This window comes from Scomber japonicus, chromosome 9 (assembly GCF_027409825.1).
Source record: "Scomber japonicus isolate fScoJap1 chromosome 9, fScoJap1.pri, whole genome shotgun sequence".
NCBI lineage: Eukaryota > Metazoa > Chordata > Actinopteri > Scombriformes > Scombridae > Scomber > Scomber japonicus.
In genome coordinates this window covers 27,090,708-27,113,398 of record NC_070586.1, presented here as the reverse complement: position 1 = coordinate 27,113,398, position 22,691 = coordinate 27,090,708, and the positions used below count along the sequence as shown (strand labels likewise).

Genomic DNA, 22,691 nt, shown 5'->3' with positions numbered 1-22,691 from the left:
AAGCCTCAGTAGCGACGCAGTACTGAGCAGACGTCGGGCCTCCCACTGTAGTAGCATGGACTTTTACGATTAAGAAGCTACTCATCTTATTTGCTTGTAAAACTCTGTTAACCTTTGTATACTCCAGTGATGAAGTGATGCACTCTCATGTGCCTCTGCTGTTCCTGTCACCTGCCTCCAGACACTGCTCTGTCTGTCTGATGGCTGTCCAGGAAATGCTCTCTCCGCTACCTCTGACCTCTGAAACTGGGCTCTGAATAAACAGCTAATTGGCTGGGTTTCCTGTTTAGCCTGATGGGAACGCAGACTATTTCTGTCTGTTTACAGAGTCCTGCCTCTCTCTTTCTCAGAGTTGTACTCTCTGTATTGTTTATGAAAGAACAATGTCCTCGCTACAACTGTGCTCCAAACATCAGCCTTTAGGGATTATACAGTAGTGTCCAGCCTCCACAACTCCCCTGCGTTCCTGAAAATCTGTGCCTTTTGTTGTCTGTGGGAGGGTTTCAGTTCGCTCATTTTGTGGTCTTTGTTTATTTGCGAAAGTCAGCTTTCAAGTCCTGGTGGACAGAGTTGCAATTTAATTGAAATGTTGTGTGTTGAAATCTCCTAACCTGAGACAAATGAGGGCTATGGCAACATGTGAAATTCATGTTTTTTCCAACACAGAGATAAACACATCTGCACAGGTTTTAAGAGGAAGTGTAACTATCTATTTTTTCATAAAGAAAAATGGATTGCTGTCAGCACTGCTAAAGGTCTATGTGCACATGCACATCCAAGTACACCACAACCAAACATGTGCACAGTCTGACTAATAGTTTTTTTCCTGAATAATGAGCTTAGTCAAAAAGGAACTATCTGTATCTAAACTATCTGTGTTGAATTAAATGGCTTGTGTCTTTGCCAGATGTGACTTTCTCCGCTCCTATCTGTATTGAATTATTCAGGCAGTTCCGGATACTCTGTAGCTTTCATCTCGGGCCTGTATCCAGGAGCATAGGAGAGATACTGTGCCCGCAGTCAAGCGAGAGACCTCAGGTCCAGGAGTCAGAGGTTCAAATTCAGGCTATGTACCACGACAGGACTGACTCTGCTATCGTCTAATATCCACTATAAAATGTCTTGGCTCAATAACTGTGATCTATATCATTCATCTGTTCAGTGTGGATTTGTGAACATATGTTTTTTTGTTGTTTTTTACGAAGCTAGAAATAAGGCTCTGATCTTGGAAAACATCACATTTTGAGGCTCCCGTGGAAATGAATATGATTGAATGTGTATAATATGATAATAATCCCATTGATATAGCACAGCAAAACCTAAAATTAAGACAATTTTGGTTTAAATGCTAAGTGAAACAGTCAGAGAGGCATCAGTTTCAGTTTCAGTATTATAGTCATTATCAGTGGAGCAGCCTTCATCTTTCGATTGCAGCCCAGTTTTAAAAATGCATTTTTCTGGTTTTTAGTTTTAAAAGATAATTGTAGGAATATATTGACTGAGGTGTCCAATAAACTGGGGCAGATGATGATTTACTTTCCATGCTTTTCCTTTTGTTTGTTCCTAGAAGGGATAACTTTTCAGCTCTTCAAACCTCCCTGATGTAGTGATTGTTAGTTACTAAAGTGAAGAAGTGAGCACTGGTCAGTTTGTCCCTGTATACCAAGACTGGATGATTAAATCTGGTCATTAACTGAGTTGGAAGCCACAGAGCTGAAGGCAGTATTTTTATTGATGTGGCAGGAAACAGGGGGGGCGACTGTTGCTGCTGAATCTGTAAATCTCACAGACTATTCACAGTCAGCTCCCTCTTTTAAAGGCGCACACACAGCTCCACTCTCTCAAACAAGAGAACACTTAATGTCGCAAACAGCCCATTAAGTACCATGCGGTAAGGGCAAAGATGATGTGAAACCGAAGGGCGTGTTAATGATGGCGGGCTGTCGCCGGTGAAGGGCCCCTGCTAGATCCTGAGCTCCTGCTGTGGGGACGGGGATCACTCAGACATGGGCAGGTCTGGGGTGTGAACATTCAGCAACTCTGCAACTAAACTGCAACACCAAATAAAGTAACTGAAAGAGAAAAATAAATTCAACCCAGACTTAAAGAAGGAGACAGGATATGTTGGCTTTTTCAATATTTAAGCAAAACCACAAGTTTTTTTAGTAGCCTAAACCTAATAACATGTGGGACACACAGAATATCCAAGTCCATCTAGACTTCTTATAACACTATGAGGACATTGCACTTCCTGAATTGGAAAAGTGCTGTCAATGGACATAAGCCAGGCAGCAATTACTGGTATGTTCCTTCAAAAGGCTTTTTAAATGGAGACAAGGTATGAGTATGAGTTTGAGTCTGAGTTTGAAATTAGGACTGTAAGTCTATTAAAAATGTACAGCTATCATAACCAACTTCAACATGAGCAGGTCCCTCAGAGCAGACTGATTACTGTAAATACCCATTTCCCACGATCCCCCTCCCGTCAGACATCTCAACCTCACTTCCAGTGTGTCCTGGAGCCCTCTGGTCTGATAAGAGTCCTGTAAGCCAAGTGATTCGCCAGTAGGGAAAGGGCTAATTAACATAGTGTTTGATGTGGAGAGACATCCTTTTGATGTAAAAATGCGAAAATGCAAAATGATTATCAAGATTACAGTTTCCCGTCTAATCTTGATGTTCTCTTCAGTCTTTAACATTAATTGGAAACATCTTTGCCTAATGTCTCTGGCCAGGCGAATCTTACATGTGACTGCAGCACAAAGTGGACATACAATTGGTTCAGATCCTTTACTTTTGACCCTTGAAGCGTGTGATTGGTTAAACCTGACTTCTTCTTTTTCAGTAAAACTGATGTCCAAGATTGTAATTTTGCATATTTGAGCTATAGTTTGAGTTTAAAATATGCTTCAGTTTATCCTCAGTGGAATATTCCTAACAATACTGTGGTCTTTCCTTTTTAGGATCCTGAGCCAGAACAAAATCAGAGTTTTAAGAAATGGATCCTTCTTTGGACTTAACGCTTTGGAGAAGCTGTGAGTAGCCGACTGTTTATCATCCTTTATTAATACTTCCCTTTTCCAGATTGTTACAATGTCATGTTTATCGTGTGGGTGATATATATACACGATGCATCCATGCGCGGTCGGTTATTTTGGCTTGCTTTGGGATAGAGAAAAACAGACAGGGTATCAGTGAGATCTGAGCAGCTCGGAGTGCTTCTATCCAATGGGCCTCTGTCCAGAAGGGAGGCTGATACACTCAGACTGGCTATCACAGAGTTATGTTGAAAAGTTCACATAATTACACTCCAGTCCTTCGTTATCAGGTAAGCCCCACTCCACTGGACAAGATAAGGGGATCCCTGACAGGAGGTGTGCTTTGGCAGCTTTGCCTGTGGCTCACAGACAGTCTGGCCCTCCTTAGTAGTACCATAATCTCTTTGAATGGGGTGTTAGATAGGTGATAGACAAGAGAATTCTGTGGGGAAATAAAAAGAAGCGGCACTGCTGGTAAGAAACAGGAAAGGGACCATATTGGAAAATGTTGCCTATGAGTGTTATCTTGTGTATCGCAGCCATACCACTCTTTTTTTTTTAGAAGAATGGTGACTCCAAAAGAGAGAAAATAGCTCTTAGACTTCAGTAGTCTGAGTGAGATTTATCTTGTCAAATATAGATTCAAACAGCAGGGGATGAGCCAGACTGATTTTTGACAGGTGCTGTGTGTCCTTGGTCTAGCTCCATAGTTGTGACAGTGTTTACGTGCTATGGCATCCTACTGCAGGCTTTCTGGATACTCCGATGTGAAAATTTCATCTAATATGTATCCCATCCAACAGAAATTACTGATTCAGGGAGTGTTCTTTTACAGAGCATCCCAGTAAATCTTTATAGCATCCTGGTAGCTAACAACACACATGGAGCAGCTTCAGTCTGGATACTGTAGTCTGGCAGACACTTATTTTGTTGAGGGATGGTGTAGGGGGGTTGGGTAAGGATATTAGTTCCACATGCCACTCAGAGCTGCCACCCATGAAGCTAACGAGCTTCTCAAAAATGTTGGAACAAAGAAAAATATGGTAATTTGCCATAGTTGTTAGCTTGTTAGTACCTACCTACTGTTCACACCAGATGTGCCGGTCGAGAACAAAAGCCAAATTTGCTGAAGTTGCTGTTTTTATGTCTGCCATGTGAATGCCACGGGTGATTAGTTTCAAGGCCAAGTTCTCAGCTCTCACCTCAACTGTCTTGCACCCTGGTGAAGCAAAGAAGCTGATAAAGTTGTTGACAGGAAGACCCTACACTTAGATCCTGTGATTAATACTACTTTGGAGAGAAGTAAAGCCAAAGTAGGTCTGTAGCTTAAAGTGCATGATGTAAAACGAGCTGATGTTGCTTGTTTTTGTAAGTGCGGACAAGGCTCCCTGTAGCGCTACGGGGTCGGTGGGTCGAGTAACCTGAGCTTACCCGCTAACTGGCCTTTGTACCTGGAGCAGGGGTAAAACTAGCAGGGAGGAACAGGGTGGAGCTTTCTTGTCGACTCTTAACTAAGAGAGCAAGGAGAAAAGAAACAGGCAGACAAACTTTAACACACACATACTTTTGCTCCACAGAGGGAGATGTGGGCGTCTGGTGTAAGGAGAGGACATAACGTAAATCATGCAGGCCTCATTTCACTCCTCTGCCTCAACCTCTGCTGGCTCTCTGACACACAGCAGTGGAGGTCTGCTCACTCACTCTGACGTCTTCAACCTTTAATTGAGCCCTGCACAGCTTATAATTACATCTGAGCTCATGGGAAAATTGCTGTCTGATGTGAAAAATGCCACATTGAAATTCACCGTTGCAATGATGGAAGTGTTTCAAGGGATGAATTGAGCAGTGAGTTTACAGTGAAGATTTGGATGCAAGTTTTGTTGCCTGTTTACTTCATGTGCTACATTTTCCTTCCCTGTGAGATTACTGTTTTGTTTTGTCCGTTCAGGTCTTCTCATTGTTTCCAGTATGTTGTCTACATGTGCTTGTCATTTGGAGCAGTAGTGAACAGTTATGTGGTCAGTGATCTAATCAAAGGCCAGCCTACTAGGGCTGAGTAAACACACATCAGGGAATTACACAGCATCTCTTCCTCTACGTGACGAAGATAAACACTGTCTGCTCCCTGGCTGCACACATACTCTCACTCTCGGCCCATCTCTGTTGTCACTTCGGCATGTACTGTAACTCTGAGTGTGTTTCCTAGTATGGGCACCTTCACCTCTCATCCAGTCATTTCAAATGGGTCTGGTAACTCTCCCAGCAGACGTGCACTCACACCCACATGCTCACACCAGACATCTATTCAGAGTTGAATGCAGTCTGATCTGCTGTTGTTAGTGGGAGAATACAGCTCCAGGGCAGGCCACCCTCCTCCAGGCCCGGGCCAGACAGTGCAGCAATCTACACAGTTAGCCCTTTCATTGGGACAAACCTCCTCAAAGCCACTATTGCCTTCATAACCTGCCAAACCACCCAAGTGCAGAGGAGCAATTTAGCCTTGTTTGTTTTTGCCCTCTTACTGGACTACTGTGTTTTTGTAGCTTTTTTAAATAGGTTTGCCATCCAACAGCTACATTTGGATCTTGGAATACTTTGTTTCTTTCCAGCTTTTGGGATGAAACACTCATTGAATCATACCTGGCTTGTGTGGCAGTGCTGGCAATATGCAGTACGGTCACTTACATACACATACATGCATGCACATACAAGCTATCAGGCCTCCGACACTGCACCGGTGTACCTATTCGAGTACCTCCACCTCTGTGCACACCCTCTCTGATGGGAGCTGACGCTGGCAGCCCCACTAACGAGCCGGGACCTTTATGAGTTGTGGACAGATCCCAGCAGCCTGTCCTGTGCTGATTTGAGGCGAGGTAATGAGAATAATGAGCAAAGAGGGTCGAGGTAGTCTGGCTCTTGTCCAACTGGGCCCCACTGCACCATGGGACACAGGACAGGCAGGCAAGGCACAAGGGGCCCTCATTACCAGGTCTGCTCACCCTACGGGGAGAAAGGGAGCAGGGAGCAGAGAGGGAGAGCAGAGGGCAGTGATGATGATGGATGAGGGAGCAGCAGGGCGCTGCAGTGGACAGGTCTGAAAGGCAGGAGTGAGGTTTGTGGTTAGGGCTGGTTAGAGGCTCAGGGTGTTGGCAGCATTATAAACTTTGTCAACAAGAGAGTCTGAAGTGATCCCTTAATCTACCTGACATGACTGTACTTTCACTTTTCCTGTGCTTTCAAAGAATATGCACAGGAACTATCATGCAACATTAGCAAAAACTATGCTCACAACAACTTCATTCCAGGGCAGGAAATAAAGAGTTTGTGATTCATGTAAGGCAACAAGAATTGAGGGAAGTTTGCACTGAAACCTGTGACCAATAAGTCATTCAGGGCATGAGAATGTGCATATGTTGGACAAGTCTAGGAAAAATTCTGCACACGATAGAAAATATATACTATAAAGTATCATTACATTACATCTATTATGATTACAAGTGATAGTGTTTGTTTTACAAAAGGGGAGATGAGATGGGCCACTCAGTCTTTGCCTTTCAGAGCCTCCCTGAAACCGACCTTGAAATCGCCTCTGCCATTCTGAGCAGCTGGGGTTAGGAAGTAGTCCAACTTAAACAACTTTACCATCTGACACAGGGGAAGTGGAGTCGAGATGGCTAAAGATGGTATGGTGGCTGGAGAGAGAGGGAAGGAGAGGAAGAGGGAGGGAGAGAGGGAACACACACTCCTGCAGTTTGTCTTATATAAACCTGAGCTTGTTTTCCTTAGCGGGAGATTAACATTATTTCCACAGAGGCTAAGCAAATTACCTTGATGAGTGGGAACAAAGCAGAGGTAGGCAGCGCTATACTGTAGTGTGTAAAAACAGAGCAGAATGTGCGGACATGGCAAGGAGCCCCTCTGTCTAGACCAGTCTGGGTAAGACAAGGTTCAGATTGTACCAGCCCACCACTCCAAGGAGAGCCCGGGCCAGCTCTGGAGGTCGCACATGGGAGTTTCATTTCTCCCTCACAGGAGAATGAATATTTGTGTTAGTATGTTTTCCTGCACACGCCACTGTATGGCCCCCGGTTAGGCAACGGTCACCTAATGAGAGTGCATGACATTAAGGGGCGGAGCGGGTGAGGAAGGGGTTAAGCGTGCTGGAGAGTGGAAACAGAAAGGGGGGTGCTGCTAGAGTTGATAGACTCCAGATGTGTCTTTCAGATAAACTGAAGGAACGGGGTGTGTTTGTATTGCAAGCCTAGCTCAGTCATGGCTCTGGGGGTTTATTGAAACAGCGAGCAAGCCCCCTCATAAGCCCATTACCAAATTGTACGCTTTATACGCCAGTAACTCTCTCTCTCGCACACTCATTTGGCAAACTTGATATGGTTTCAATGGCATTTTCCTCTGGAGGAACTTGAGCTTTCTCTAGACTTACTTCCCCCCACTTCCGTCTGTGTTCCTTTTTCTGCTTTATTTTTGCATCTCCCCTCTCCCAGCTCACTGTGTCTCTCACTGTACCTCCCCCTACCCGCTCTCTACATGCTGTAGTCCATCTACTTGCTGAAAATTCACTCTCGGACATGAGTCTCCCTATTCATAGATAATTTGAATGAAAGGCGTTTGTTCCTGTTTCCTTCCCAGTTGTAAAGTGTACTTTGTTTCAACCCCACGTCTACTGACTCATTGGTACAGACATTCAGTGAGACTTATGGGTCTTTCTGTGCAAATGACTCAATTTGGCACCAGAATACATTATAATAATATTATTTTATAAATATTATTGAGACCAGTAAGTGGAAAAACAGCTGTCACTTCTGACCCTGAGACACTTTGGCTTTGGCTACATGATTAGTAATCTGACAGACAACTATGATGACGTACTGTATGTCCCATTACCAACATAACTAAGTTTCATTGTTTCTGACTGCTGTGCGGGCTGGTAGATTTCATGAAATTAGCAGCGGGCATCACCCCCATCTCTAGGCTGCTCCTAAACAGTTTGTGGTTCCACAGTTTTCTTTGGTAGAATAAGGTCCAGCTCCTCTTGCTGCAGACTATAGAAACATATAATCAACTTAGGAAATTTTACACTTCAAATGAAAGTGTATATTGCTATTTCTGTAGATCCCTAAATGCTGTGCAGCTGAATCCAGAGTTTATGTTACCGTCAGTCATAAGCAGAGCTGAGGGTCCTATTCATTTGAAGCATATTACTGCGGTGGTAATAATTGTCCAAGTTTAAAAAGAAGAGAGAAAAGAAGTATTTGGCCAGCAGTAATCCACAAACTGTAATTTTATTGATATGGCTACTTTTTGTGAGCTGCATCTTATGACAGCCAGTACTTAAAAAGCAATTGGTTTCCAGATGAATACCGACAAAAAGGTTGATTAGCCTTCCAATCTGAGAGGAACCAGAAAAAAAATAAAGAAAATAATCTGGGGAAGGGGCAGCAAAGCAGGAAATTAGTATAAAAACAAGAGCTCTGCAGATCCTGGTTTCCTGTTTTTTGGGGGAAGGCAGGAGTACGTTTGGGGCCTGTGTTACAGAGCCCCCATTGTGAGCAAGTGTGTTGAGGAGTAGGGAGGTGGGGTCTGCGGGGCCATACACAGGGACGATTTTGCTCAGTTCTGAATCCCCTAACCCACCTGCCCCTCCCTAAAGGGGAAAGCTAGCTAGTAAAAAAAGGAGAAAAAGGAAACTGTAAAAATAAACGAGCAAGGGCCTCTGCTAGAGACGCCAACCAGACAGGAAATGACACGCGGCACAAAAATGGTCTCCACTGACCTCTGTCAGGAGCCAAGGTGCCAGCTAACCCCTTTGCTTTCTTTTTCCAACATACCTTTAACCCACAGATTTGCATCAGGAAATAAATAGAGTTACAGCACAGAAAATTGTCTCTGAAATGCCACAACTTTCCATAAAAAAAATTCCAGGAACAGGAAATTCTTGATTCTAGTCTGACGATAATGAGTGGCCATTCCCTCGCTTCAGTCATTTTCCCAGCTCCCTCCAGGGCCGGGGGCCTAAACAATGTCACTGGAACACTCCAGTCCCTGCTGCTGTGCTCCTGATAATGGAGCACTCCATGTCTGGAGCGCTTTACAGACCGTGTCTTCATTATTACCCTCTTGCTGCCCTACAAGCACGTCGCTCCTCTCCAGCCTGCATGGGGCCCAGGTGCTCATCCCATGTACCCACAGAGAAATGACTCTTCAGAATGGCAGAGGACCAGCCCCATTGATTAGGTGGAGTTTTTTGGGGAAAAAAAGACATTCTTAATGTCAGGCTCTGGTGTTAGGCCCAGCGGCAGCAAACAATGGCCTCTTTTGGGCTGGGAGTGAGCTTGAGTCTGTCACAACCCAATCACATAGGCCACATGTGGCGAAGGGGATAAAGCACTGCACTTATAAGGTTACAAAGCACAACTCAAAGTGAAACGGCATTAAATTCCTATGTGATAAATGTAATATGTCACCACCAATCATCAAGAAGCACATGCTGCTACTGAGATAGTTATTGTGGTATTTACTACAAGTTGCAACTTCTAGGCTTCTAAACTGTGATATTTTCATGCTCAGCAAGTGTGAGGCTTTGAATTATTTCTTGTCTCTGATATTATCCTCTTGGTGACAGCTGTTGTCATCAGTGTCAAGGCCGCTGAGCTGTGAAGCTGTTGTCAGGGAGGGCACTGTCTGCTCCAGAGGGCACACAGACAAGTCATCGCCTGAGCATGAGCCCTCGCAGAGGTGCTGTTTATAACTGTAAGTTTGAAATAAAGTTTGAAATAAATCTTCTAAAGAGTTGAGATAGCTTTTAGGGGCTAGAGTACAGCTTTTGCTTTGATTATGGTGGTGAACAAGGGCTTACATTTATATTTATAGCTTATATTTTGGCTACAGTGGCTTGGCTAGTGTTTATAGTCCTGTTGTCTCTGGTGAGCTCCTCCACATTCCCCAGCTTGGTGATAAGAGAGTGTATCACAAGTAGTGGACTGTTGATACTGTATTCTTCAGGCCAAAGCACACACAGCACTCTACCCTCTGAAGCACCATGTAAAGGAGCAGCCTGTAGGAAATGCGGATGCTTCATTATTATTAATAGTAGTATTATCATTATTGTACTATTTAAGGTAATTTAATTGAGATTGAGATTTATTTTGTAACAGAGACCAGAAGGAGGGGAAATACCAACACAAACAGTAACAAACATGTCTAAGTAGTTCTATAAACAAAGCTTTAAAATGTGGGTGCTCTGGTGCCCTGGGGGTTTAATAATGTCCCTACTTTGAATCTGCTGCATGTTGTTGTCAGCTTTCTAATAAAAGCATGAATTCCCCCACCACCACCACCACCCCCGTCCACACACACACACACACACACACACACACACACACACACACACACACCTATGAAAATGTCTGAAGAAGGTTGAAGGCGTGCTAATTCTAGGCATACCTTGAGTTATTATTATATGCACACAATAACTCAATATTGCCAACACTAACAAATCCTCCTACTTGATTATGAAGTTGTAAAGTTGTCATAAAAGTAAAGGTATTATTTAATTATTCGACACTATCTGAATAAGAGTTTAAATATAGTGACGGAATTAGAATTTGGTGTTTATGGGGACTCTGCTTTACTGTACCCTCCATATCATCTTAACCCAATTGTAAATGCATATTTGAATGCAGGTATACAAGGTCAATGTTACACAGCAAAATGCATGTGTGTGCGTATGTGTGTGAGAGACAGTTAAGCAGAGTTGGCCATCAGAGAGAGGAAATAGTGGGCAGTGCCTTGCTTTTCATTGCTGCGCTAATGAGCCCCGGGACACACAGACTGGAAACAGCAGTATTGTTCTCCCCTTGCCCCGGTCAACAAACCCTATACAGCTACTGACACACAGAAACACATACATTCAGAGGGCCACATAAAGATTACTGCATACATTGTGACAGACCAACAAGGCTACACACACACACACACACACACACACACACACAGAGTGAGAGGGCTGTTGAACAGATACAGTTGGAATCAGAGAGGTGGAAACACCTTTTCTAAAAAGCTGTGAAGTTGTTGCAAAGTGTTCAGTCTGACAAGCTGGCATCCACTCAAAGAGCTGTGCTGAGCTGTCCAAGGCTGTCTGCTTTGAGACAAACACAACAGACCTCAGCCTTTTGGTCCAAGGCCAGATAGCTTTTCCTCCATCATTATAACCTGTCTCCCATCTATAATCCAGATATGAGCAATGGCCGCGAGAGCTTGGAACAACAGCAAAACCCCTGATCTCTGACTCTATCCTAGCCATACCGCACAGTCTATTTTTTTTTACTGGAAGCCATTTTCTGAAACAATTTTTCTGCCCCAGTTTGATCAAAATAGCTCATCTCTTGGAAAGTGGACAAGGCAATGGTTAAGAGAGGCCCGAGGTGGTGTGAGGCAGCGTGGTCGAGAATAGCGATGACAGATAACTATTGCGCGAAAAAAGGACTAGAAAGTCCCCTGAGGTCCAGCCTACCACAGTGGCATCCTGGGTAGGGATGGAATAGAGAAAAAAGGCAGTCTGTATACCGCAGTGTTAATGCCTGTGAGCTCCTGTAAGGAAATCCTCCTCTGTGATGAGTCCAATGGGATTAGGCATTTTTCATGCTGTAGGAACATGGATCACATTCCAACCTACGTTGGCCATGTCCTGCAGATAACCATCCGTCTCCTGACCTGCTTTAACCAATTCCCTCTTGACCAATAAAGAAATTTCTTGGATTCAAAATCAAATGCAGGTTATAGCTGATGGAGGGGGGCATGTGGCTGAATTGTTTAACACATGGTTTTGGGTGCGGAATGGGAAAAGGGTGGAGAAGAGTGCAGCGGATAGCATCAAATTAGATCTTCAAAGACAGTCAAAGGGATTAATATTTATGGTGCTGCAGTGGCCAAGTTTGTCGTGGGAAGTGTCATTTTTAAAGAAGCTGAAAAATGACAGAACCCCTTGCTTGCAGTTTTATATTCCACTAATATTTTACTTGGTCAAGTATCTGCATTTTGCTGGTGTCAAGCCCAGGTGGCTGATGGGGTAAGATTTCCTATCTGTGTGCAGAAATACCCTGCTGTTTCCCACTGGAGGAGCCAGGTTGGGACATGTGTATCCACCACTCCCCTTCATTTTCACTTAAAGAAGCCTTCTCCTGATGTTTCAACATCATCTCTGCATGTATTTTCCCATTGACCTAATATTTTTCTCTTTCTCTCCAGGGACCTCAAGCACAACTTAATCAGCACCATCATGCCCGGAGCTTTCCAAGGCCTGTCTGAGCTTCGGAAACTGTAAGTAGACATTAGCATGATTCACATTCCATTTGGGTAGCAAATATATTAACAGAAATCATAAACACAGACATGGAAATTTGGAATTGTTTTGTATGAGACAAATGCAGGAGTGAGGGTAGTTTTTATGACATGAGCAGCATTGTTCGACAGTTTCACGGTTGAAAGACACAAACCCACATATCCCCCACATCTATCTTAAGTGTGCACTGTTTTGGCAGCTCTTGGCAGATGTCATGCGTTATATTGAGCTCCCAGTGTTAATGTGACCATAAAGGCCTCCTCCGTTAAATGTTTCTGCGGATCCTTTTGGGGGCCTGCAATCTCATCTCTGGTGCCCCGCTCCACCACCGTGGAAACCTCAGGGCCACGCAGAGGCTCCTCACACGTCATTGAATGTGACAGGGTGACTGTTCGCAGCCACTCGCTGCTCACTCATTGTGTTTTTGGACACTGAGGTCTGGTTGCGGTGTGGGTCGGAGCTGGTCGTCTGTGCCGCGCCGCGTGACTCCCCTTCCCTCCTCCCCCTACTTGTGTTTTCCCTGCAAGGTCTGGGGCTTCTCAAAACAAACAGGGGGAGATAAACACATGCTCTGGACAGCTCTCTGCTGGGTAGTGTCAGAGGTGCAACAGAGCAGATCCCTCTCTGGCTGTGGGTATACATCACACTCAGAGGTGGACAGCAGAACAGGGGCCCTGCTTTTGGTGATAAACTTTTACTGGGGTCCCATGGAGTAGAGATAAGGGAAAGTGGCAGGGTCTGTGGGCATGCTGATTTAACTTTCTAACCCCTGTAGTAGAATATAAATGAGCAGACTATAGTGGAAAACCAAGGTAACAGAGGCAGAGAAAATCCCTTTGTGTTATTTAAATATGGTTCAAAAGAAGGTCCTGCAGTTCAGTTCTCTAGTGTTTGATCTGATATCAAGTCAAGATATCACCATCTGTGACTGAGTAGCTGAGATGAGCCCTCTTGAATCAAAAATAACCAATGCATTCTTTTGTCTTTTCATACTTTTAGCGATCTATCCAACAACCGCATTGGCTGCCTGACTGCAGACATGTTCCAGGGGTTGACCAATCTCACTAAACTGTAAGAGATAAATAAATGGATTCAATAAAAACACTGTACTTTCTGTGTCTTGGGGAAGCTATCAAGTTAACGTATTCATATTTAATTTGTGTACTGCTAGGAATCTCTCTGGCAACATCATATCAACCATGGATCCAGGAGTTTTTCAGGAGCTGCCGTCCCTCAAGCTAGTGTAAGTGTTAGAGACACTCTGCTCTCCAGACGTTCAGTTTCATGGCATACCATTCCTTATCTGAATAAAACAATACATAGTCTAGACAGAGACAAAATTCAGAGTTCAAGGGTTTGCAAAGTCATTTTCAATTACTTTGAGTCCATAGAAATACTAAAATTAGCGATGCAATTTTATTTGACATGAATTTATCTGAATTTGGATGTTTTATGTATGTTGAATTTGTAGATTAAAAACATTATTTTGAATTTAGGCTAATCATAAATCAGAAGATAATGCATAACAATGTCAGTTAATTGAGTGAAAACAGTAAATCTATGAAGGTTGTTATTTAAACATTGGGTGTTACCTAATAAATCATTTTTTTTTAAATGTTGCATGCAGGTATGATATGTTAATCCTATAATGGACAACAAGACATAATAGTCTCTCTGAGCTAGGCCGAGTAAAAGTGCACATCCAAACCCCTCCTGTCTCCCCTGATAAATTACTATGACTTTTCTCACCAGGAATTTCAACTCAGAATACCTGTCATGTGACTGTGGCTTGCGCTGGGTGCTGGGCTTCATTCGCGGCAGTTCACCCCGGCTGGGGGACGAAACCCTGTGTGCCTACCCGAGGAGTCTAAGGGGAAGGCCCCTGCGTGGACTAAAGGAAAGCGAGCTGAGCTGTGGTGAGGACTTTGCTAGAAAGAGGCACTTCACCGCTCTATTTCAGAAGACACTGGCTTGTGAATGGCAATGACTTTACGCTCATAACAGTGCTCAAGTTCGTCCTAGTATTTTTAAGGATTAGCAGACCAAATGGGAAGCAGGGACATATTTCTAAAAGTAGAGTAGTGCTGTGTTGACAACTAATCCTGTGGGTTGCATTTATGAATTGCTGCTGTCTGCATCCAATCTGCTCTAGAACAGCAAACTCATAATAGCTTCTGTGGAAACATTTAGCTGAGGTTGAGTAATGAGAGAGCAGCAGAAATAATTGAGAGTGATGTGTAATGGCCACATCTGCGTCTTTCCCACCATGTCGCTCAGATGGTCCTCTGGAGCTGCACACCCTGTCACTGCTGCCGTCTCAGCGTCAGGTGGTCTTCAAAGGCGATCGGCTGCCCTTCCACTGCACTGCTGCCTTGGTGGACAAAATCACCACTTTGCACTGGCGCCACAATGGTCAACTGGTGACCTCTGACCCAGAGATGGGTGTCCAGCTTGAGAACAGCGTGCTGCATGACTGCACCTTCATCACCAGGTATAAAAACTAGAAGAAATCAGGCAGATGCAGAAATTTGTTGACAGAATTGATACACTTAAAGAGTAATGCTTAACTAGTTTGGACACCCATTGCATTTTGTGATAATGTATGACAATGCACTGTCTATATTCTCTCTTTCCAGTGAGCTTATTCTGTTCAATGTACATGTGGAGGCCAGTGGAGAGTGGGAGTGTGTGGTTTCTACTGGGCGGGGAAACACATCTCGCAGTGTTGAAATAGTGGTGCTGGAGAATAGTGCCTCCTTCTGTCCAGAAGATAAAGTTGTCAACAACCGGGGGGAATTCAGGTCAGTTATAGTTACATTGATAATTACAACATACCTAAAAATATAGTGTTCTCATTTTTCTCTGCTGTTAAACCCCAGGTGGCCAAGAACTCTGGCAGGCATCACTTCCCATCAGTACTGCCTTCAGCTGCGTTACTCATCCCTGTCTGTGGAGGGGGGTATGGAGCAGAAAAAAGCCTCTCGTTACTGTGACCGTTCTGGAAAATGGCAGGAAGGCGACTATTCAAACTGTCACTACACCAATGGCATCACCCGTGTCCTACACACCTTCATTCTGGTCAGTACTAGATTTGCTGTGTGGCTCCTGCTCAGTAAACACTATGTACAGCAGATTTAGTATCATGACTGCATACCTTGTTCATACGTTTGCTCTTGTTTTGCAGAGGCCTATCAATACATCAAATGCTGTCACTGTGGCACATCAGGTACGCACATACACCTTGGAAGCTGCAGGCTTCACTGACTCAGTGGATGTGCTTTATGTTGCACAAATGATGGAGAAGTTTATGGAATATGTCAGACCGCTGCGAGAGGTGAGAAAAATGCCTATATACATGTATGTATGGTCAGTGTACACAAATATTTGTTTCTTGATGTAAATATATCACCTTACTGTTAAACTTCTGTTTGTGTGTGTCCCAGTTGTCGGAGGTATTGGTGGAGATGGGCAGTAACCTGATGCAGGTGGATGACCAGATCCTCACTCTTGCCCAGAGAGAGAAGAGGGCTTGCAGCTCCATCGTCCTCTCTTTGGAAACTCTAGCCTGGCCTCAGCTACACAGCCACGCGCAAGACTTCTCCATGGTAGGCATATTTATTGATCCTGCCTAAAAATACTCAACAGTACAATAGGAAGTACAACAAATGTGCAAGTAAAATATAAATCCAGATGATTTTGTTTGTATATTTTCCATACCTGGATGACTGACATTAATCTACACAGACAATACTATTTACCTTCAATTTCCTTATGATTTTTACAGGTTTCTAGGAACATTGTAATGGAGGCCCACTTAATTCGACCAGCCCACTTCACTGGTATAACCTGCACTGCATATCAGCGTCGTGAGGTGTTAACAAGCAGTCTGGGAATGGAAATGCAGGAGTCCGCACATGAACAACAGCTTCGTTTTCGCTGCAGCACTGGCTCGCATAACACCTCTCTGAACAATTTCCCCCTAAAGGTGAGATACTAGCATGCCTGTGAAGTTGAACTGATGGATTTCAACATTAAATACAGACAGTGTGACATGACGTGTCTTTTGTTGTTCTCCCTTTTTTCCAGAATTCGGTAGCGCTGGCCTCTGTGACTCTCCCTGCTACTCTGTTTCCTCCTGATGCTCCTGCAGACTGTAAGCTGCAGTTTGTAGTCTTTAGGACAGGCAGCTTTTTTCCACTGTCTGGGAACTCAAGCAACACTGGAGAACACTCTCGCAGACGTAGCGTGAACACTCCTGTCATCTTTGTAGGCTTAGGTAAGGAAACAGCTTATTCAGTGTAATCCACTTAAGCTCACAAACAATTTTATTTTCCCTCCTTTACAGGAAAAATACAGTCTAAAACACTTTTTTAAAAATACACTTTGCATTTCTGAACCTTTCATTCTTATTTTTTGTTGATGGCCTTGTGACATAGATTTAGTTTATCATCAACAATTAGAAAAGAAGGGTCTTAGTTTCAAACACACACACCATTTTGTACCATTTCTCTCCCGATATGGTTAAATTTTTGCACATTTGTCATTGGTATAATGTAAACAAAAAACTTGTCACAACACTGTTGTCCACTCACTCTTTCCTGACTTTGACAAACTGCTATCGACTTAGCGCTTTCCTCCTATATACAGAGAATCTCAGTCTCAGTGGGATGTTGAGTCATTCAGGGAAATGAAAGTCATCAGTCAATAAGGAAGATGTGACAGGCCGAGGGAACATGGAATGCATTGGGAATCACAAATTGACTTTACAATAAACAACTCTGTCATCAGTACAGTTTGTTTAAAAAAAAATCCCCTCCTCTCTGTGACAGACGGCTGCAGCATGTGGAACCACTCGGAGCCCATCTGGGTGTCACTTCGCCACTTGTCACCTGGCACTGACGCTATGGCAGCCCAGTGGAGCCTGAAGGCACTGGAGAAGCAGGGTGGCTGGAGCCAGGAGGGCTGTCAGCTGGTCCACAGTGATAGCAGCACCTCCACAATGCGCTGCTCTCTGCTTAGCAACTATGCAGTGCTGCAGGTAGGAAAGCTATTTAATGCACCATCTGCATCACCAAGGCTCAATGAGACTTTACTGTAACACCTTTTTTTCCTAGGAGGTGCCAGACTTCCCCAACTCTACACCCATCTCTGTAAGGGTGCTCCACCCTGTGGTGTATGCCTGTACTGCAGTGCTCCTCCTTTGCCTCTTCACCATCATCATCACACACATACTTCACCACAGGTACTCCTCACATGTGCCGATGTATAAACAGGCTGCTATTTGTTATTTGCCTCATTATTTGTAATCATTTTTGTATTCTTTACTTTTCTTACAGTTCCATTCACATATCAAGAAAAAGCTGGCACACATTACTGAATACCTGCTTCCATATCGCCATGACAACAGCCATCTACGCAGGAGGGATTAGTTTGACTAGCTACCCAGTTGTTTGTCAAGCTGTAAGTCATAACTTTACAGAATGTCTTCACCTTGATTCATGGCATGTAAGCTTGATGTGTCATCTGTGTAATATGCAACAGGTGGGCATTGCCCTGCACTACTCCTCGCTGTCGACCCTGCTGTGGATTGGAGTCAGTGCCAGGGTGATCTACAAAGAAGCGGTGTGGAGAATGCCACGCCAGCCGGAGGGAGAGTCTCCTGTTCCACCTACTCAGCGACCTATGCTCAGGTCAGTGATTACATCAGAGAAAGCCACAACATATCTTCACCCTCTTCCTGTACCGTGAGATTGTTGTTTGCTCTCAATATGGTTTATGTTTTAGACAGATGGAGTTCTTGTGTTTGGCCACCCAAACTGTGCACCGTCAAAGGGGGTCATTGTGCCCGACGACCATAGTCTATCTGTTTTTATGAAACCTTGGAGGGACATGACAGAGTATTGCTGTAAGGCATAAAAGAAGGCTGTAAGCCCAGATGAACCCGGAGTGGGGGAGGGGAGGAATGTATGAGACCAACATAACAGGAGCAGAGGGGGTTGTCATAAATATGAGCATGGTGATTCAGTGGGGTGCGTTGTCTTTCCAAATATCTTTATCCTCCTTCTTGCCTCACCTTGACCCTCTGATCCTAGAGCTGCAATCATACACTGTGCCTCTGACCTCAGTGACCCTCCAGCCACCCATTTATTGCCCACTGGGCCACATGGATTAAGACCGCAATAAATCACAGACTTCTGGAGCCCAAACAGACCCTTGTTACACTCTGCCCACTACAAGAATGAAAGAGCACACAGCTCTGTCCAGATTATAGACAGCTAGAGACATAAAAATACAAAAAAGAAAATGACACTGACATGCACACTTGAAAAACAACGTTGCAGCCAAAGGTCATACAGCATCCTGTGGCACTAACAAGAACTGCTCTTCATATCTTAAATTGCAGCTGGGAACTTGTGTTTGATGTCTTTTTCTCTGTTATTCAAGGTTCTATTTGATAGCTGATGGAGTTCCTCTTATCATTTGTGGGATCACTGCAGCTGTCAATGTCAGCAACTATGGAGACAACAGCCCTTAGTGAGTATTTCTCTTTTTATCCGTGAGCCATTTGGCCCTTGACTTTGTGTTGTTTTGTTTGGTGAGTGAATAATTCTGTGTGATATGTTGAATACACAGAGATGTCATTGTTTTGCACCGACCCTCCAGACTTCTTTTCTTCTTCTTGCAGCTGCTGGCTGGTGTGGCGCTCCAGTTTGGGGTCTTTCTTTGTCCCAGCTGGCCTAGTGGTGTTGGTGACCTGGATCTATTTCCTGTGCACTGTATTTCGCCTGAGGCACCATGTGGCCAAAGAATGCACAGGAACCACCCTATCCTCTCCTGTGACTGAGAGCCAGCCTGCGCTGGCAGGAAGCACCAGCCTTCTCTCCACAGATTCAGTGGTGGGCCCTATAAACCCTGCTGTGTCTCTAGAGGACCAGTACTCACTGAAGACACAGTTCATGGTGCTGGTGGCCACCCACTTCCTGTTTGTGGTTCTATGGTGTTGTGCAGCAATGGCAATGTGGCTGACAGGGCACACTAGCTTGTTGTTTAGCTGTCTCTATGGATTGGCTGCCACAGTTCTGGGGGTGTTTCTGGTGGTGCACCACTGCTTCCGACGTCTGGATGTACAAGCCTCATGGCTAGCATGCTGCCCAGGCTATCGCCGCTCTCATCCCATGTCTACTTACACACACACTTGCACTACGGTAAGTGGAGTGCAGACCTCTGAGCAGGGATCACAACTGTTCATCAACTGCCATCCACCTGGTGACTCACATAACTCCTCGTCAGCTAGGTCATCATCCACACCAAGTGGGATCAGCAGCGTGGGCCCCGGGCCTTGCAAGCTCACCAACCTGTTACAGGTGGCACAAGACAATCCAAACAACACTTCACGTGCACCTGCAGGTAACAACACTAGCACCAGTACTGACAACATCACAAAGCCAACAAACAGTGTTCTGCCCACCATTAACTCTGCGGCCCCAGTGCATCCCCAGAGAAGGAAAGTGAGCAGCAGAACTAAACAAGGGAGCAGCCAATATCACCATCGGGGTGAGGGAAGAGGTCACTATCGTCTCAAAGCTCTAAGGTCAGCTGGAGGTGGGGGCAGCCTTGGAGCTTTAGGTCCCACGGGTTTAGAGCACCTCAGTTCTTCACACACAGTTTATAAACAGGCCACGAGTGAGAATGGCAGTATCCACCATAGCCTCTCCGAGAGCCAGGCCAGCCCGCTGACAAATGGGAAACGGGTGGGAGAGTCAGTGGCCACCAGCCCATCAGAGGGAAGTGATGGGGGCAGCAGTGGGAGCCGCAAACCTTTCCCCCTACTACCCTCAATGGCAAGCAGAGCGGCCATGCATGGCGCCCAGAGACGATGCGCGAGCAGAGACAATTTGAAACTTGCGGCTGCTGCAGAGCGAGAAGCTAAGCGCTGCTCCTACCCTTTGAACAGTGTTCCACCCACTATGCCAGGGGCCTCTGCCCCGAATGGCACCCTGAAAAACTCAGTGCTAGAGCTGGAGCAGGACATGAGTGGCACAGACCAATCCCAGAGCTCTGTTGGAATGAAGAGCAGTTTGTGGAAGAGCGAAACCACAGTGTAACCTATACTTATACATGAACTTCTATGCATGACCTTAACAGACTCTTGAATGATTGGGTTATGTTTTAATGGTCTCTTGATTATAATAATTATATAATTTAAGATATAAAATCATGAAGGCATCCAGGACCCTAAACTGGTACTTTTGCCTCTGTAGCATTGTAAGAGTTTGCTGTGAAATGGTAAAAAAAATAACAAGACATTTGTCATTTTCAAAAAAAGATTTCATTTTTTCCATTTCACAAGAAATGCTCAAATTGCTCTGAAATTGGCATATAATGTTGATTTTGGATGTCTAATGAAAGCTTTATTGTTTTAGTTGTGATTTTTCTATGCATATCAACTATAGCATGAAATGGAAGGTAGGATTATCCGTTTCCAAAGTACAGCTATATGCATTTAATCTGTGGACGACCTTTCACCCTTATGTTTGCTTCAAGTAATTGCGTGTGCTCATGTGCATTTGTATGTTCTTTGTCTGTGTGTGTGTGGGTGTATCGGTGTATGTGTGGGTGTATGTATGTGTATGTGTGTGTGTGTTTGTGTATGTGTATGTGAGTGTGTATGTGTGTGCGTGTGTGTGTGTGTGTGTGTATGTGGATGAGTGTGAGTGTACAGAATTTCTGTGTGAATTAAAAAAGCTATGCGAGACTTTTGAATATATGGTGAAAATGTTTCATTTTTATTTCTATGTATTCCCCTCAGCACTGATTCAAAGCTCTTCGTGTCTAATAAAAACATAAGGAATAAAATTTAGGGGAAATAATTAGCTACAACATACACAGTAACTTGTAGTGTTCAGTCACTTCTCACTTCCAGAGGACTTATTCTGGTCTAAAATAAGAATGGCTGCCCCCTCCTGGATGGCAGAGCAACTGTCAGTCTGGAAGGGATTGTAAATGTGAGGTCCACTTATATGCAAACCTTTTCACTTTAATTTTAGCAGTATGAAAAATCTCTCAACAGTGTTCACAGAATTTTCACTTTGATCCACTTGTTTCATATCAGGGGCATGGCCAACAGCACTGCATGCAGATAAGCTTCTTAATTCAATTAATTTAAAATATTGTCTTGAAAATTGAGGAAATGTACCTAGACTTAAGCCATATTTCTGCTTTTTGTAATGTGGTACACCTGCAATTCAGGAAATTGCGTTTGCAGGAAATATTGTTTCAACTATGCAACTCATTGTCACATCTTTTTCCCATTGTTCTTTGGGAGGAAGTCTTGAAATCCAGAAAACCACATGCTGTCAGTTCATTGTGCATATCATTGTATATTGTGCAATATGAGCTTTTGATCAGATCCCAGCTGAACAGTATTTATGTAAAACATGGAAATCATCCTCAATTTTGTGTGTCCGGGACTTTTATTGAGCTCAACTTTTCATGGAAAACAAGACACTTTTCTTATTCATAATTCAGTATGATTTTCCATATCATCATGTGCAGGTACTACATGCATCTTCTGCTGGTATCCATGCACACTTACTTATGGCTGTGGCTGTGTGGCATCTGTATCAATAATTATTTTGTTAACAATTTTCCAAACTGTAGGGTGAAACAATTATTTATTTAAACATTATTAGACACTTTTTGGAAAATTATGTTAATTCCTTTATAATTTCCTAACATGTGCCAAAATGCTTGCTACACAGTATGTTTCTTAAGTATGAAGTATTTGGCAATCACCTTTTAAATATTCAAATTTCGAGTACTATTCCCCTAAATATTCAGTCTTGTGAAGTGTACTCTATATTACACAACCTGGCGAAAAACCATGCAACTGTGAAATGGTGAAATATTTTGTTCTTTATTTTACACCACAGTATTCTCTGTTAACCGGACCTTGCCTAAATTCAACCTCAGTATTTTGGTGAAGGCCTAGAAAAAAAGATGTCAGTGACTGATGGAAGATTCAATGATTTCAACCTGCTTAAACCTGGATTACTTTAGGCATTTATGGGTTTAAATGTAGACCACCTGAAATAATTTGAGCTTCTTCAAACAAACAAGACCACACATTTGGAAACTTACAGGGTTAGATTTGATATTCCAAACTTTCCTTTTAAGAAGAAAAGGGACAATTTTGTATGTGTAGATATAGGTACTCGTGATTTGTTTTCATTTTGGAAACCTGTTTTACATAAGTAATATATTTCTAAGGAACCTCAAACTATGCCTTATAA

At 43.8% G+C, this 22,691-nt stretch overlaps 1 protein-coding gene across 1 annotated transcript in view; it reads left to right on the top strand.

The window, feature by feature from the left end:
- The window catches only part of adgra2 (adhesion G protein-coupled receptor A2), a 34,566-nt gene extending 13,404 nt beyond the window's left edge, over window positions 1–21,162 (top strand). Inside the window, exons 2-19 of the mRNA XM_053324772.1 lie at window positions 2,964–3,035; window positions 12,306–12,377; window positions 13,399–13,470; window positions 13,571–13,642; window positions 14,152–14,315; window positions 14,677–14,890; window positions 15,036–15,200; window positions 15,279–15,477; window positions 15,584–15,733; window positions 15,843–16,004; window positions 16,184–16,384; window positions 16,486–16,675; window positions 17,229–17,437; window positions 17,514–17,641; window positions 17,736–17,859; window positions 17,941–18,089; window positions 18,844–18,933; window positions 19,085–21,162. Coding sequence (XP_053180747.1) covers window positions 2,964–3,035; window positions 12,306–12,377; window positions 13,399–13,470; window positions 13,571–13,642; window positions 14,152–14,315; window positions 14,677–14,890; window positions 15,036–15,200; window positions 15,279–15,477; window positions 15,584–15,733; window positions 15,843–16,004; window positions 16,184–16,384; window positions 16,486–16,675; window positions 17,229–17,437; window positions 17,514–17,641; window positions 17,736–17,859; window positions 17,941–18,089; window positions 18,844–18,933; window positions 19,085–20,504 — 3,853 coding nt within the window. The 3' untranslated portion in view covers window positions 20,505–21,162. The remainder of the gene's footprint in view (window positions 1–2,963; window positions 3,036–12,305; window positions 12,378–13,398; window positions 13,471–13,570; window positions 13,643–14,151; window positions 14,316–14,676; window positions 14,891–15,035; window positions 15,201–15,278; window positions 15,478–15,583; window positions 15,734–15,842; window positions 16,005–16,183; window positions 16,385–16,485; window positions 16,676–17,228; window positions 17,438–17,513; window positions 17,642–17,735; window positions 17,860–17,940; window positions 18,090–18,843; window positions 18,934–19,084) is intronic.
- The last annotated feature ends 1,529 nt before the right edge of the window (window positions 21,163–22,691 follow it).